Source organism: Zingiber officinale, chromosome 2B (assembly GCF_018446385.1).
Source record: "Zingiber officinale cultivar Zhangliang chromosome 2B, Zo_v1.1, whole genome shotgun sequence".
NCBI classification, from domain to species: Eukaryota; Viridiplantae; Streptophyta; class Magnoliopsida; order Zingiberales; family Zingiberaceae; genus Zingiber; species Zingiber officinale.
Genome location: NC_055989.1, coordinates 100259410 through 100277803, shown reverse-complemented (window position 1 = coordinate 100277803; position 18394 = coordinate 100259410). Strand labels below are relative to the sequence as shown.

General features: G+C 39.7%; 1 protein-coding gene across 1 annotated transcript; it reads left to right on the top strand.

Moving 5' to 3' along the window:
- The first annotated feature begins 5865 nt into the window (after nt 1-5865).
- Nucleotides 5866-7683, top strand: LOC122049337 (formate dehydrogenase 1, mitochondrial-like). The gene is made up of 6 exons (XM_042610729.1): nt 5866-5992; nt 6092-6266; nt 6358-6898; nt 6990-7114; nt 7229-7341; nt 7458-7683. Exons 1-6 carry the CDS (start codon nt 5933-5935, stop codon nt 7569-7571), a joined length of 1128 nt encoding a protein of 375 aa, XP_042466663.1. The 5' UTR covers nt 5866-5932; the 3' UTR covers nt 7572-7683.
- The last annotated feature ends 10711 nt before the right edge of the window (nt 7684-18394 follow it).

Here is an 18394-nt window from a genome sequence, read left to right as displayed (position 1 = left end):
CTTTTAAAAACTAAGTGTACAGCTGAAAGAAGATACGGACCAAAAAAGAAAAGAGAACTAGCAGAACACAAGCGATTTTACTTGGTTCGAAGCCTTCGACGACCCATACTTCAAAACCCAAGCCCTTTGGACATTTCCAATGGGTAATCCACTAAATTTGAATCTTGAATACAAAGTGAAAGAAAGATGAAGTGTGGCAAACCTACACTTCCTTATGCAAAAAGTAATTGGCTGTAAATTAAAAGTTACCCAACTCAAGACGGAGAAATGAGTAGCTCGAATGTTGGAGTTGGTCTATTCACCATAGTCAGGTGTACCAGTGTTGCTGAACAATAGTAGTACGAAGTCGAAGAAGTGGAATGGTCTAAGAAGCACGTAGACAATGTGTAGAATTGATGATTGTAATTGCTGGTCAAAGCTTTTATAGGCATATTCGATCTTGTACCACCCTCGGGAACCTAGACTAAGGCATATCCAATCCTGCTTCAATAGTTATTTATCCACCTCCGGGTGCTTGGACCACCCTCGAGTGCTTGGAATGCTGATGTAATTGCACCTCGATGAAGCTCTATCCAGCAGCCTCTATCCACTCTCGAGCGCCTGGACCACCCTCGAGTGCTTGGATGCTAAAGTGTGTCGGCCAGTCGAAGTGTGTCGACTCATCTGAATGAGTGGCTAGGTTCAGGACCATCCTGTTGGTGCAATCGACCTCTTGGGTTTTGATATTTATTTGATAATATATTTAATGGAGACTAGTCAGGTTAAGGTTAATCGAATGATTAGCAAGGGTGAGAAGTCTACCCAGTGACTAGTTCTAACTGTCGCTAGGCTAGGAAAATCTCGGCATATCATGGAAACTAGATAGAAAGTTTAGATGGGTCGAATGGACCTAACATCTGGTAGAAGGATTCGATAGGTCTAGATGACCCGATATCGGATCCCTGGTGATCCAATCCGATGATGAGTCTTGGTAAGTGAAATCAGGTGGTGAAAATCCTAGGGGAGGTAACCCTAGGTCCTGGTGTGTGAAACCAGGTGGTAAAAATCCTAGAGGAGGTAACCTTAGGTAACGAGAAGACTTAGAGGAGTGTACTCCAAGCAAGGTTGATCAAAAAAGGTTTTTGGTCAATCGTGTAGATCTTCGTAAACCTAAATTTAGCTTTACAATAGTATTTTACATTACTATTATTGTTGTTGGCTAATTTAGTAGTGTAAGAAAAGTCTTAGTGGATTAGACGATCAGATACTGAATAGAAAAAGTACAAACATATCTGGAGGACCAAATGTTTGGTAGGTAGGTTGAGATAAATAATTAGAGTGGAGCGACGGGAAGGTCATGTTATTGTAAGGAATAAACCTAGGTCGCTGATCCAACTGAAGAAATCGGGAGGTTTCCAAGTTAAGATCAAGATAGGTCTTACTATCTTTTCTTATTCGTGCAACATTATACTACTGTGCTAACTTTCTATTGCATGGATATTTTTTATATATTGTGGAACTAACTCTATTTTATATAAACTAAAGAGATAGGCTAACTGAGTAGGAGGTTCAGTAGTTCGAATCTAGTTGATGTGGCAGGATTCAGATCGCGTAGGGCAAACTTAGAAGTCAATTGGATCAATCAACCGAACCCAAGGATCAGTCGATCGAATATTAAATGAAATTTATAATCGAATCTGGAAAGATGGAATTCAGTCTGATCGGTAAACCAAACATAGGTATTACTCAACTAAACATAAATGTAATTAATGAGCCAAAGATCGAATCTCAGCGAAGAAGAAAGGACGCATGAGCAACCGACAGATAAGGAGATCGGTCGATCGAAAGGATCAATCGACCAAAGGCATTTTCGGTAGATTGAACACCTCTTATAAAAGTACACCTTGAGCTCCAATCCAGGTGGAACTTTTGTGCAGCCTTCTGATCTTTGTTCTCTCTATTCGTACTACTATAGCTCTATGCCTTAACTCTGTGTGAAAGCTACAATGCTGAAGAGCTTCGATGATCTTCATCTTAAATCTTATTTGTCCGTATATTTACTTTTAGGTTGCATAACTCCTTTTCAACCTCATTGTACGAATTGCCTCTTTTCCAAAGTTTTAGAAAGAGCCATTTTAGTGAATTATCCAATGGTGTGATCAAGGATTCTAGGTCTTGGAGTTGGAGTTAACATAGGCTCTGAACCAAGTAACCAACTGTGTCTCTGTGTGTATTATTTTTAATTATGTTGCTATACTTTGATTTTGTCTTAATGTGTAAAATAAAATATTTGTAACAAGTGATATTCACCCCCGCCTCTATCGCTATTTTGATCCTTCACACTCAGGAGCCTGGACCAACTTTAGGCGCCTGAACCTTCAGGCGTCTAGAACTCCTTTTTCCAACCAGCTTTCGGCTTCAATGTCTTGCACCACAAGGTTAGCAAACACATGCATAATATGAAAAATAAATATTTTGACAATTATAGAACTATCGGGTCTTGACTTTGGATTTTACTGAAATCCTAGGTCAGACCGACGCCTACTGTTCCATCAACCGAGAATGCGTCCTCACTAACTCTATCTCCTCTAATGCTTACCTCCACTCACCCTTTTTAGACTTACTTAACCTTGGTCTCTTGACCCACCAATTCTTATTGCCAAATGCTCCACCTGGAATTCAGATAGTTGTCAGGTCTCGCAGATCCAATTGGATTTCCTGCCATATATCAACCTATCTGGTCTTTCTGTGTCAGTTATCAACCAAACTGGACTTTAGCCTGATATCAGGTCTCATTAAATCTTTCAATCCTACATACTTGATAAACAGATTAAAACACACAACATCTAACGTTAACCATTTTTCATACATCAAAACTGAATTTGATTATTAGTGCTAACTGCACCAACACTATAGGTTTCTTATGTTGGACGGACTTCAATAGTGTCGCCCATTGCTTATTTAGTTCTCTTTGATGGTGCTCCAACGTTACGATATGATTCAACTTGTGGGCCTGATATGGGATTATATTAGGCCCACATTGGGCCTGATATCCCATCATATCAAGCCTAAGATGGGTCTGATATAGCATTATATCAGGCCCTTTCTAGTCCTAATATCCCTAGACCAGACCCACTTGTTCCTTGATCACAACCAAAGTTTGACATCATATATAGTTTCTCCTTATTCAACCCTTCCTATAGGTTTCAAGTTTGTAGAAATTTAAATAGTCTAGGTCTATTAGTGGGTTTTGGTCAAAATTCACTTATAGACCTACACAAGTCCGATCGTACCCAATTCAAGTTCTATGGGTTTCTTACGTTGCAAGGACTTCAACGGTACCATCCATTACTTATTTAGTGCTCTTCGGTGGTGCCCCAACATTACAATATGATTCAACTTATGGGCTTAATATGAGATCATATCAGGCCCACATTGGGCCTGATATGATCCCATATCAGACCCTTTGTAGTTTTGATATTCCGATACCACGACCACTTTGTTCATTGATCACAACCAAGGTTTTTATCTTGATATCTAAAATTTCACACCATATCTATGTTTTGTAAATTGTGCTTCAATTATAAGCATTGAGATCTCAGCAATAGCATAAACATTTGGCACAAGAACAAATTTCTCTTGCATAAACTTGTGTTTGCAACTTTGAAAATCAAACATCTCACCTCCTTAAACAGGAATCAATTCTTTAAAAATCCCTCTTCCTAACCATAAGAAAGTCAATTTACAATTTATTATTAGTTTTGAACATGATCAAGAGTTCTTCTTTTTTCTTAAAAACTGTATTAGATAATGTAACGTCATATGATATCGTAAAATCCAATATAGTTTTCCCTTGTTCATTTCTAGTTCCAAATCCAAAACTCCCATGTACCTACTCGTATTTCTCATTTTTTAGTCTGACAAACCTATTTAGATCACCTCCAATTAAAATCATTTCATTTGGCGGGATGTTTGGTAATATTTTTTCAAGGTCGTCCCAAAACTTTGATTTGGTAGCTTCATCTAATATTAGTTACGTTGCATATATGTTAATTACGTTCATAGATTTTTTTTCGCCACTATTATCTTAAGGGCTATAATTATATCCCCTTTTCTAACTACTACTACATTATCTTTTAACAAACTATTTACAACAATACGCACTTCATTTCTTGTTTTACTCTTTCTTATATATCATAACTTAAAACTCAAGTTTTATATCATCTTTGCTTTCTCACCTACCCACTTTTTCTCTTGTATACATAAAATACTAATTCTTCTCCTAATCATCGCATCTACTACTTCCATTGATTTATGAGTAAAGATTCTTATATATCATGTTCCAAATCCTAGATTATTAGTTTAATTTCCTATAATATTTATTTTTATCTAACCTATTATATGAGAACTCTTGCCTATTTAACACTATACCCAAATTTTGATGGAAATGTAGCAGTCCGTGGTACTATGTTACAACCAGACTATGCAACGTGAACCCTTACATATTTAGCTCGACGCCTGAATTTAGAGATGTAGCGGTCCTTGCCGATACATTACAGTCGGATCCTGTAACGCGTTCCTTCCGAGGAACAACTTAGCATTAGCACACAATAGTTTAATTAATCTATTCATTGAACATCTATCATAATTTAACGTTACTTAGCAACCTAACACAGCCCAAATCCAAATTCAGTTAGTCAAATTTATGAACGAAGACAAGACCTAGGTTATGAATCTACCTTGACTATGGCTCTAGCACAAATCCAAAGAAGACAAGACCTAGGTTATGAATCGATGAACTAGGAGTGCCACCTTTGCCGAAGAAATACACCTCGTCCGATCAAAAGGTTCCACGAGCGAAAGAAGCAGCAATGGAAGGTCAAAGGGCCTCGTCGAACTCAGAAACCCGCTCACCAAGAAACGAGAGGAGCACACCGTCGTGGAGGAAGATCTAGGGGAGGCGTGAAGAGATTGTATGAGGAGAGGGAAAGAAAATTGCCTTAGGTTCAGGAGCGCGAAGGAAAAACACGGCGCCGAAAAGAAAACAGCGAGGGAAAGGAAAACAGCGAGGGGGAAATGGCCAAATTAAATTACAACAGTTTTTTCAAAACTGTTGTCGTAGCCGCTAAAAACGCGGATAAAGACAACGGTTTATAAAACCATTGTAAAAAATGTTATCGTTTTAAAAAAAATCACTCAATGACAACAATTTTGCCAAAACCATTGTCTTTTATATTTAATGGGGAGTTCAAAGACAACAGTTTTGGCAAAAACCGTTGTCTTTGAGCAAATACGCAACGCTTTCTTTTAAAATCGTTGTCGTAGGGGTGTTGTCGTTTACCGTTTTTGTTGTAGTGAATAGTTTAATTGATCCATTCATTGAATATCTATTATAATTTAACGCTGCTTGGCAACCTAACACAACCCTCTTCTTTTATCTGGGCTTGAGACCGACTATGATTCGTCTTGGACAGAATTTCAAACTAATAAAAACTAAAAGAAATTACGGATCAAATTTAATTTCCACCTATAAAAATTAAAAATTATTAGTCCAATCTAAATTCCACAAATAAAAAATTAAACATTATTAGTCAAATTTAATTTAGTTAGTAAAAAATTAGAAGTACCGGTCAAAATAACTTTTTGATTAAAATTCATTTTAATTAATAATTTTAAATATTTTCCAACCAAATTAACTTTCCATAATAAATTAATAATTATATTTTATTTAATAAATACTATATTTATGTATATATATAATATATTAATACTTACCTTTCCTCCTTCGCTGCCCCTTGAGTCTTTCCAAACCACAATTGCCCTCAACTAGTACTCTTCTATCTTTCTATTTGTCTTTTTTTTCTCTCTATAAATTGACACTCCGCTACATTTCGTCACATCGCTCAATATCTCTTATCCTCGTACACGATTGCTACACTGGTAATTAAGGAAGATGGCGACGCTCAGCGCTGCAGCAGCCACAGTCGACGGAACGGGCTCCAGGACGCTCCATGTAATCCCACTACTCGATCGGGTTATTTAATTTGCCGCCATAACACCATGGCATGCATGTATCTGATTATATTTTATCATAACCGTACGTGCATTGCAGGCTAATTCGCCAGACAGCAAGAAAATCGTCGGTGTTTTCTACAAGGCCAACCAGTACGCTTCCCTGAATCCTGAATTTGTAGGGTGCGCTGAAGCCGCCTTGGGCATTCGGGACTGGCTAGAATCGAAAGGCCACCAGTACATTGTAACTGATGACAAAGAAGGCCCAAATTGCGGTTCGTATGCTTAATTTCTCTGATTGTTAGTCATCGAATTGGAACGGATATTGGGCTAATTTAATTTAGCTGCTTTATTTTCTCATGGCAGAGTTAGAGAAACACATTCACGACATGCATGTTTTGATCACGACTCCCTTCCATCCGGTTTACGTGACCGCGGAGAAGATAAAGAAAGCTAAAAACCTGCAACTTCTTCTGACCGCTGGGGTTGGCTCGGACCACGTCGATCTGAAAGCGGCAGCCGACGCAGGAATCACTGTAGTAGAAATCAGCGGAAGCAATGCTGTCTCGGTGGCAGAGGATGAATTGATGCGAATTCTCATCCTCGTCCGGAACTTCTTGCCTGGTTATCGTCAGGTGATCGACGGTGACTGGAACGTCGCAGGCATCGCGCACAGGGCTTACGATCTTGAGGGTAAGACTGTCGGCATTATCGGGGCGAGGCGCATCGGGAAGCTTTTGCTTCAGCGCCTGAAGCCTTTCAACTGCAATCTGCTTTACCATGACCGCCTCACGATTTCACCTGAACTGGAGAAAGAGACAGGAGCTAAGTTTGAGGAAGATCTTGATGTAATTCTCCCAAAGTGTGACATCGTCGTCATAAACACGCCTCTTACCGAGAAAACCAGGTCTCATTTTTATTTTTTTTGTTCCTTCCGATGACTGATCAGACATTGGATCGACGACTCCAGAAATTAATGCTCTCTCTGTTTCCTTCAGAGGAATGTTTGATAAGGAGAGGATCGGGAAGTTGAAGAAGGGAGTTCTCATCGTGAATAATGCTCGAGCTGCTATCATGGACACCCAAGCAGTCGTAGATGCTTGCTCTAGTGGGCACATTGCAGGTTCATATGATAACTATCCGATCCGTTGAAAAAAATGAATCAGATCAGAAGATTTAATTTTTTTAATTTTATTGCTAAATAAATGAATCCATCCATCTTGCTCTGATCATTCAGGTTATAGTGGCGACGTTTGGAATCCCCAGCCAGCTCCCAGAGATCATCCATGGCGGTACATGCCAAACCACGCAATGACTCCCCATGTATCTGGCACCACCATTAACAGCCAAGTAGGTTTTCTTGGCAGTTTCTTCGGCCACGTACATTCAATTTGCTTCTTCTTCCTTGGAAAATTTTGTTGGACTTGATGATTAATTAACATGGTTAAATTATCTAAATTGTGCAGCTGAGATATGCGGATGGAGTGAAAGACACACTCGATAAGTACTTCAACGGAGAGGAATTTCCAGCTCAAAACTACATTGTCAAGGAGGGAAAGCTTGCGAGCCAATACCAATGAAACGAATGATGACCTCTCTTTTATATATCTTCTCAGTTCAAGAATGTTTGCATGTTGAGTTATGGAGTTTCTGCAACTAGTATTACAATAAGAGGAGATGATTTGTTGCTTTGATCATCAGAAACGACTTTTATATATTGATTATTATATTGAGATGATACTAAATGTAATAATTAAAACAAACTAAATGTTTTTAATTTACCCTAGTCCAGTTAATCTAAGGATATGATTAAAGAGTAATTTTTTTTAATTAAAAGAGTATCTTTGAATCTATTTTTCTATTTTAAAAAAAAAATATCCCTAAAAATAGTAAATAGGGGAATAGATAATTTGAGTAATCTTATTTGTAAGAAAGTTCTCTAAAAGGAAAAAACCCATATTCATGTAAAAAAAGAAAAATAATTAAATCTATAAACTTAAACTTAAATTAATAGAAAACCCATTTTGAAAAGTATTTAACAACGTCAAAACAATTATATTTATATATTTCTAATTCATTAGCTAATTTTAAGCGTAATAAACAATAATTAAAATCTGAAAGTAAAAAAATTAAATTAAATTAACTACTTCAATAAAAAGATATGAGCCTAAATCTAAATTTATATAAAAAAATTATTTTAGTAAAGTATTTAAAAAAAATGTTCATGTGGTAAATAATAGTAAAGCATTAAAAATCTCAGCCCTTTGTTCAAATTGGATATTCATATTGCTAATAATCAGTATTGGTATTATTATTATTATTATTATTATTATTATTATTATTATTATTATTATTATTATTATTATTATTATTATTTTGTGAAAACAAGTAATTATAAAAATGATCTTCTTACACTTTTGTTAGTAAAATCATAAATCAATATTTCATAATTATTCTAGAGATGCAGCGGTCCTTGTCGATACATTACAGTCAGACCCTGTAACACGCTCATTTCGAAGAACAACTTAGCATTAGCACATAATACTTTAATTGATCCAATCATTGATCATCTATTATAATTTAACGTTGCTTGGCAACCTAACACAACCCTCTTCTTTTATCTGGGCTTGAAACCGACTATGATTCGTCTTGGACAGAATTTCAAAATAATAAAAACTAAAAGAAATTACGGATCAAATTTAATTTCCACCTATAAAAATTAAAAATTATTAGTCCAATCTAAATTCCACAAATAAAAAATTAAACATTATTAGAAAATTTTAATTTAGTTAGTAAAAAATTAGATGTACCGGTCAAAATAACTTTTTGATTAGAATTTATTTTAATTAATAATTTTAAATATTTTCCAACCAAATTAACTTTCCAAAATCAATTAATAATTATATTTTATTTAATAAATACTATATTTATGTACATATATAATATATTAATACTTACCTTTCCTCCTTCACTGCCCCTTGAGTCTTTCCAAACCACAATTGCCCTCAACTAGTACTCTTCTAGTGTACTCTTCTAGATCTTTTGTTGTTGTGAAAACGGATGCAGTGAAACAAACGACCCGAGTGCAGCTCCTACTCAGCGGAGTCCCCGTGATAGCAATCGGGTGCCACTCAGTTCGTCGTGACCACCTGTGCATGGTGGAGTTCACGGTCAGACCGTTGTATGCTGGGAAACAGACGACCCGAGTAAGTCTCGAAGCACATTTGGAGGCGGGGGCGAATCTGTTTCAAGGAAACTGTGACTTGCAGACCTCGATTGATCCTCTCGGCCATCCCGACCTTCTCTCTGTCGACTTGACTGCTTGGCTCATCCACCATCTGTTCAGCCGACCTAACTGCTTGCCCGATCCGCCATCTGTTCAGCCGACCTGCCCTCTCGGCCGACTCGACTCCCGCTCGGCTGACTCGGCTTCCGCTCGGCCGATCCGACATGCTCACTCAGCCGATCTGCCCTATCGGTCTTTCCCCCGCTCGAGCTCAGCTGTTCGCCCGACCGGCTCCTGTCTGCTTCGACTGATCTGCCGCCCGACCTGTCTGTCGCCTGGTCTGCCTTCTGACAGACCTGTTTTCTCGACATGTTTGCTTCGATCGGTCTACCTCTCGCTCAGCCGGTCTGCCTCCTGACAGACCTATCTTCCTGATCTGTCTACCTCTCGCTCGCTCGGTCTGCTCTGCCCGATCAGCCTCGAAGTCTGCCCAACCTACTTCTCTGATCTGATAAAGACTTTGCCTGGTCGGCCATACTGCTCGGTCGACCTTTCTGATCTGCTACGCCCGCCTGATCAACACAGTGCAGACTGCCTTCATCACTTGGCAGAAACCAACCCCTGTTGGCAGCCTAAGATCATCCGCTCAGGTCTTTTCAACAAATAAGTGAATTTAAATTCGGTATATTTAAATTCAACCAATACCCCAAAAAATCTCCGGCAACAGATTGTTTGTAATCCAACAATCTTGAAATAGATTCGATTCTGTTGAGATGAACATAGAACAAAATGTTGAGGTGCAACAACTCAACACGTGCAGGCCCCCTCCACCCTGATTGGAACTGTGCCAATCAGTCATGGGGAAAAGCTAGAGAAGTTCAGTGAACTGAACTTCAAGAGATGACAGCAGAAGATGCTCTTCTACATGACCACGCTCAATCTGGCTCGGTTCTTGACCGAGGACCCTCCTAAGCATGCTGAGGATGCTGATGCACAAACCATCAGTACAGTGGAGGCATGGACTCATTCTGAGTTCCTTTGCTGAAACTACATTATCAACTGCATTATCGACTCGCTGTACGCTGTGTATAGCATGAAGAGAACGACTATGGAGCTGTGGGAGTCCCTGGACAAGAAATGCAAGATGGAGGATGTAGGGGCAAAGAAGTTCATCATGGGTCGATTCCTGGACTACAAGATGGTTGACTCCAAGATGGTGATCAGCCAAGTCCAGGAGCTTCAGGTGATCTTGCACGAGATCCACTCAGAAGGGATGGTTCTGAGTGAAACCTTCCAGGTGACTGCAATCATTGAGAAGTTGCCTCCCAGCTGGAAGGACTTCAAGAACTACCTGAAGCACAAGCGGAAAGAGATGAATGTGGAAGAACTCATTGTTCGACTTCGCATAAAAGAAGACAACAAGAGTTCAGAGAGAAAACTGTTCTCTTAGGCTACTGTGAAAGCCAACGTGGTCGAGCACGGTCAAAGCACGAAACAGAAGAACCCCAAGTCTTCCAAGATGGGACCCAAAGGAGGCATCAGCAAGAAAAAATTCTCTGAGAAGTGCTTCAACTGTGACAAAGTGGGTCACAAATCTTCGGAGTGCAGAAATCCGAAGAAGAAGCAAGAGGCCAACCTGAACGAGAGACCAGAAATGGGTGACCTATGCGCTATGGTCTCTGAGTTGAACCTGATCGGTTCAAACCCGCGACAATGGTGGATCAATCCTGGAGCCACCAGACATGTGTGTTGCAACAAGGAGATGCTCCACAACTTCGAGGAAGTCACTAGAGACATACTGTTCATGGGGAACTCAGCAACCTCAGACATCAAGGGCCAAGGAAAAGTGGTGTTGAAGATCTCACTCTGAACAATGTACTGTATGTTCCGGAGATTCGAAAAAATCTAGTGTCCGAATCACTGTTAAGCAAGTATAGCTTTCGCATTGTCTTTGAGTCGGACAGAGTTGTATTGTCCAAGAATGGAGTGTTTGTAGGAAGGGGCTATGTATCTGATGGGTTGTTTAAGCTCAATATAATGACAATTAGGCCTAAGATAAATAAAATTGAAAACTCTTCTACTTATATGCTTGAGTCTTCGTGTTTGTGACATGGTAGACTAGGACATATTAACTACGATGTATTGCGTAGATTAATTAATATGCAAAGTATAACTACATTCCACCTTGACCCAAAACACAAGTGTGAGATTTGTGTTGAAGCGAAAATGACAAGGTCATCCTTTCGACATATTGAAAGAAGTAATGAACCACTTGACCTAATCCACACTGATGTGTGCGACCTAAAAGGTACACTAACACGTGGTGGTAATAAATACTTCATCACTTTTGTAGATGATAACACAAAATATTGTTATGTGTATCTTCTCAAAAGTAAGGATGGAGCTATAGAGAAATTTGCTCTCTATAAGAATGAGGTTGAAAACCAACTTAATAGGAAAATTATGGTGGTTTGAAGTGACCGTGACGGTGAATATGTGTCACTGTTCGCTGAGTTGTGTGCTGAACATGGGATCAGACACAAAACAATAGCTCCTTATACTCCTCAGCAAAACGGAGTTGCTGAGCGAAAGAATCGAACTCTAAAGGAGATGATGAATGTTCTTCTATTGAGCTCTAGATTACCAGAGTACATGTGGGGGGAAGCTGTGTTAACAGCTAATTACCTTTTAAATAAGGTGCTCTGGAAGAAAATAGATAAGAGCCCTTATGAGTTGTGGAATGGAAGACAACCGTCCTATAAATATTTACGAATTGGGGGTGTCTTGCCAAAGTATTGGTGTCTAATCCGAAAAGGATTAAGATAGGACCAAAGGTTGTTGATTGCATATTTATTGGATATACACAAAACAGCACTGCGTATAGATTTTGTGTGTATGAGTCACACATACCGGAGATACACAAGAACTCGATAATCGAATCGAGAAATGCCTCATTCTTCAAACATGTGTTTTCATATAAGACTCGAGAGGATGCTCGCTCCTCAAAACAGACAAACGAAACACAAGGCGAAGAAGAAAATGATGATGACGAGGAACCCATGGAGGTTGAGCCTAGACGGAGCAAAGAGCTCGGGTAGAAAAATCCTATGGATCGGATTTTATCACTTTCATGTTGGAGAGTGAGCCACGATGTTACTCAGAAGCTGTAGGCTCTTCTGATGGACCTCACTAGAAAGAGGCAATTGCATCTGAGATAGAATCTATCTTAAAAAATCACACTTGGGAACTTGTGGATCTTCCTCCTGGAAGTAAACCACTAGGTTGCAAGTGGATCTTCAAGAAGAAAATGAAATCAGATGGCACGATCGATAAATACAAGGCCAGATTGATAATCAAAGGATATCGACAACGAGAAGGCCTTGATTACTTCGATACATACTCTCCAGTGTCAAGAATAACTTCCATTAGAGTATTATTGGCTATTACCGCTCTATGGAATCTTGAAATACATCAAATGGATGTAAAAATAGTCTTTCTAAATGGGGATTTAGAAGAGGTAATCTACATGGACCAACCTGAGGGGTTTTCTATGCCAGGACAGAAAAACAAGGTCTATAGATTGGTGAAGTCATTATATGGCTTGAAACAAGCACCAAAGCAATGACATGAGAAATTTAATAATGTCATGAAAGAATATGGATTCAATGTCAATGAATGTGATAAATGTGTCTACATGAGAGCCACAGAGAATGACTATGTCATCTTGTGCCTCTATGTTGATGACATACTTATCATTGGGAGTAATGATAAGATAATCAAATCCACTAAAAACATGTTGAACTCAAGATTTGACATGAAAGACGTGGGCATAGCTGATGTGATTCTAGGAATCAAAATTTTTAGAATGACAGAAGGACTTGTTCTTAGTCAGTCCCATTACGTGGACAAGATTTTTGAGAAATTCACCAAGGGTGATACTGCGTTGGCATGAACGCCGATAGATACGAGTCAACATCTATCAAAAAATCAAGGTGAAAGTATGTCTCAGATAAAGTACTCTCGAGTAATTAGAAGTCTGATGTACTTGATGAGTTGTACACGACCAGACTTGGCCTACGCAGTAAGCAAACTGAGTAGATACACGAGTAATCCCGGTGTTGAGCACTGGAAAGGAATAACAAGAGTACTGAGGTACTTGAGGTATACTCGTAAATTTGGACTGCACTATACAAGATATCCTACTGTGATCGAAGGATACAGTGATGCGAGTTGGATATCTGATATAAAAGTCTCTAAGTCAACGAGTGGATATGTCTTCACTCTAGCAGGTGCAGTCATTTCTTGGAAATCTTCTAAGCAAACCGTAATAACCAAATCCACGATGGAATCTGAGTTTGTAGCTCTTGACAAGTATGGTGAAGAGGCTGAATAGTTACGACAATTCTTAGAAGATATTCCACGATGACCGAAACCAGTGCCGATAATTTACATACATTGCGATAGTCAATCAACAATCGGTCGGGCACAAAGTCATCTGTATAATGGTAAGTCAAGACATATACGCCGTAGATATAATACCATTAGACAACTACTCTCAACGGGAGTTATCACTGTTGACTATGTGAAGTCGAAAGATAACCTAGCGGATCCGCTAACCAAGGGGTTAAATCGAGAGTTAGTTGCAAGCTCATCAAGAGGAATGGGCTTGATGCCGTTGTCAGCGATCAGTGCAGAGGACACCCAACCTATGCTGATTGGAGATCCCAAGAACTAGGTTCAAAAGAGACAACTAATCTGCACTGACTAAACACACTGTAGGTGTTGGTGCAATATCCCTCAGGTCAAGGGTGACCTGGTTAACCAAGCTGAGTCTTGGTTAGGGTTTAGATGTTTGACAATAAGATATTGATCGAAGAAGAGTCATGTAGGTCAAGGTTGACCGGATACTTGACTGGGAAGTCCTAACTGGCAAGTTAGGCAGAAGGAAGTCCTAGTGAGTGAAGCTAGGCAGAAGAAAATCCTAGTGAGTGAAGCTAGGTGAAAGTCCTAGTGAGTGAAGCTAGGCAGAAGAAAATCCTGGTGAGTGAAGCCAGGTGAAAGTCCTAGTGAGTGAAGCTAGGCAGATGGAAAACCCTAGTGAGTGAAGCTAGGTGAAAGTCTTGGTGAGTGAAGCCAGAGGAGGGAATCCAGATGGATCGAGGATGATCGGACATTCGGTGTTGGGAAGTCCAAGTAGGTCAAAGGTTTGGCCAAATACTTGGCAGGAGGAAGTCCAGATGGGTCAAGGTTGACCGAATACCTGGTGTTGGAAAGTCCAAGTAGGTCAAAGGATTGACCGGACACTTGGCACGAGGAGAAAAGATCAAAGGGGTCAAAGGGATTGACCGGCCACTTCGTGTAGGAATTCTAGCAGGTCAAGGTTGACCGGATGCTAGGCATGAGGTTCCAACGGGTCATGGTTGACCAGATGTTAGACTTGGGGACCCTAGACTTGGTTTAAGCAAGTCAAGGGGAGGCCGATCGATCAGCCGATCGATTGAACAGTGGTTCAATCGATCAGCCGATCGATCGGGACTGTGCTGCGATAAGCAGCGGCCCGATCGATCCGTGGATCGATCGGGAGCCTTTGTCACAGGCATAGAACACTTCCTGATCGATCCGTCGATCGATTGGGTACCTCCGATCGATTCGGAACATTTGAATCGATCGGGATCCGACCGTTGCGTCGATAAAGCCGCAGGCGCGCTTCGATTCTTGATCACTTCTCGATTCACTTGACTCTTCGCCAGCTTCTCCACAGCTCTCTACAAGCACGTGATCGCCAGTTCTTGAAGGATCTTGGAGGTTGTCCAAGTCAAGAGGCGGATCCATTGCAAGAGGAAGAAACTAGGGTTAGGGTTTGCACTCATTGTAAGCTTGTAAGCTTCTATTTCTTGTACTCTTTCCCTCTCTTCTTGTATTGAGTCTTGTAGGGCTTCTCCGCCTTTGGTAGTTACCATAAAGGAGAGTTTATTTAGTGGAGGGTGTGTGCGTGGTGTGGATCCTTGGATTAGTCACCTCCTTTGGAGGTGGATACCAAGTAAAATCCTAGTGTTAGCGTGGTTGTATTTGTTTCTGTATTTTCCGCTGCACATCCAAGAAGAAACAAGCAACGCCAAGCAACGAAGCGCACCCGAAGCGCTTTTCACCCCCCCCCCCCCCCCTCTAGCTACTTTTGGTCCTAACAGTAGGGGGGATAGCCCAATGAAACAATGACTAGACCAGGGTAAGTCGATGAGCTTTTAATGATCAAGAAGAGTAGATGGCAACTCTTGAGGGGTCACCTATGTGAGAAAGAAGTGGGGTTGCTTCGAAGAAAATTGGAGGCACAATTCTTAGAGCTTCTCACAGAACCAGGCGTGTTCATGGCCAAGAACGAACACACTCATGAGAACTGAGCTGTATCAGGGAGAGTCTTAGGTGAGATTTGTCACTACTTACACAAACGGCAGTATAGTTCAAGGATATCATGTCTACTATCAGCCAGTAAGCAACCATATCTTCACAAGGGAAGGTTCAAAGGGTAAAACCTACCAATCCCATACTTGAATAGGAAAGAGGTTCCATTGTGAATGGGACTTTAGTCCCACATTGAAAATTTCAAGGCACTTTTGTTGGTTTATATTGATTCACATACATTGAGGTTGTGAACAAATGCATGGGGAGAGGCTCTCTCTCATGCGTGGGTGCGCAGGGGGGTGCAAATCCAGGGCCCAGATTTACACTGAACCAAGTTGACTCATGTGCAAGCGCGACCTGCATACACGAATGCCAGACTGGTCGGGGCAAAATATGCCCCAATTGGAATAACCAATTGTATCCTGGGAAACAGACGACCCGAGTAAGCCTCGAAGCACATCCGGAGGTGGGGGCGAATATGTTTCAAGGAAACTGTGACTTGCATGCCTCGGTCGATCCTCTCAGCCGACCTACTCGCTCGGTCGATACGACGTGCTCGCTCAGCTGATCCGCCCATTCGGCCCATCTGCCCTCTCGGTCTTTTCCCCGCTCGAGCTCAGTTGTTCGCCCGACCGACTTCTGTCTGTTTCAATTGGTCTGCCTCTCGCTCGACCGGTCTACCTCCTGACAGACCTGTCTTCCTGATCTGTCTGCCTTTCGCTCGGTCGGTCTGCTCTGCCCAACCAGCCTCGCGGTCTGCCCGACCTGCCTCTCTAATCCGCCCATCTGCCCTCTCGGTCTTTTCCCCGCTCGAGCTCAGCTGTTCGCCCGACTGGCTCCTGTCTGTTTCGACTGATCTGCCGCCCATCCTGTCTGCTGCCCTGTCTGCCTTCTGACAGACCTATTTTCCTGATCTGTCTGCTTCGATCGGTCTGTCACTCGCTCGACCGGTCTACCTCCTTACAGACCTGTCTTCCTGATCTGTCTGCCTCTCGCTCGACCGGTCTGCTCTGCTCGACCAGCCTCGCGGTCTGCCCGACCTGCCTCTCTGATCTGACGAAGACTTTGCCCGGTCAGCCATACTGCTCGGTCGACCTTTCTGATCTGCTACGTCCGCCTGATCAACACAATGCAGACTGCCTTCATCACTTGGCAGAAACCAACCCCTACTGGCATGCTGAGATCATCCGCTCAGGTATTTAAATTCAACCAATACCTCGAAAAATTTCCGACAACAGATTATTTGTAATCCAACATGTACATGCCAAACCATGCAATGACTCCCCATGTATCTGGCACCACCATTAACAGCCAAGTAGGTTTTCTTGGCAATTTCTTCGGCCACATTCAATTTGCTTCTTCTTTCCTTGGAAAATTTTGTTGGACTTGATGATTAATTAACATGGTTAAATTATCTAAATTGTGCAGCTGAGATATGCAGATGGAGTGAAAGACACACTCGATATGTACTTCAAAGGAGAGGAATTTCTAGCTCAAAACTACATTCTCAAGGAGGGAAAGCTTGCGAGCCAAGACCAATGAAACGAATAATGACCTCTCTTTTATATATCTTCTCAGTTCACAAATGTTTGCATGTTGAGTTATGGAGTTTCTGCAACTAGTATTACAATAAGAGGAGATGATTTGTTGCTTTGCCGTTACGCTTGACCATAAATGACATTTATATATTGATTATTATATTGAGATGATACTAACTGTAATAATTAAAACATATTAAAGGTTTTTAATTTACCATAGTCCAGTTAATCTAAGGATATGATTAAAGAGTAATTTATTTTTAATTAAAAAGTATTTTTAAATCTATTTTCTTTTTAAAAAAAATATCCCTAAAAATAGTACTTAAACAGGGGAATAGATAATTTGACTAATCTTATTTGTAAGAAAGTTCTCTAAAAGGAAAAAACTTATATTTAGTAAAAAAAAAGAAAAATAATAAAATCTATAAACTTAAACTTAAATTAATAGAAAAATCATTTTGAAAAGTATTTAACAATGTCAAAACAATTATATTTATATATATTTATATATTTCTAATTCATTAGCTAATTATAAGCGTAATAAACAATAATTAAAATCTGAAAGTAAAAAAAAAAAAAATTAACTACATCAATAATAAAAAAATATGAGCCTAAATCTAAATTTATATAAAAAAATATTTTAGTAAAGTATTTAAAAAAATGTTCATGTGGTAAATAATAGTAAAGTATTAAAAACCTCAACCCTTTATTCAAATTGGATATTTATATTGCTAATAATCAGTATTATTATGAGAAAACGGAAAAGAACTATTATAATTAATTATAAAAGATTGATCTTCTTATATTTTTATCTGTAAAATCATGCATCAATCTTTCATAATTATTATAGAGATGTAGCGATCCTTGTCGATACATTACAATCGGATCCTGTAACGCGTTCCTTTTGAGAAACAACTTAACATTAGCACACAATAGTTTAATTGATCCATTAATTGAACTTCTATCATAAATTAACGTTGCTTGGCAACCTAACACATCCCTCTTCTTTTATCTGGGCTTGAGACCGACTATGACTGATTCATCATGGGCAAAATTTCAAACTAGTAAAACCTAAAAGAAATTACGGATCAAATTTAATTTTCACCTATAAAAATTAAAAATTATTAGTCCAATCTAAATTCCAAAAATAAAAAATTAAACATTATTAGTCCAATTTAATTTAGTTAGTAAAAATAATAGAAGTACCGGTTAAAATAACTTTTTGATTAAAATTCGTTTT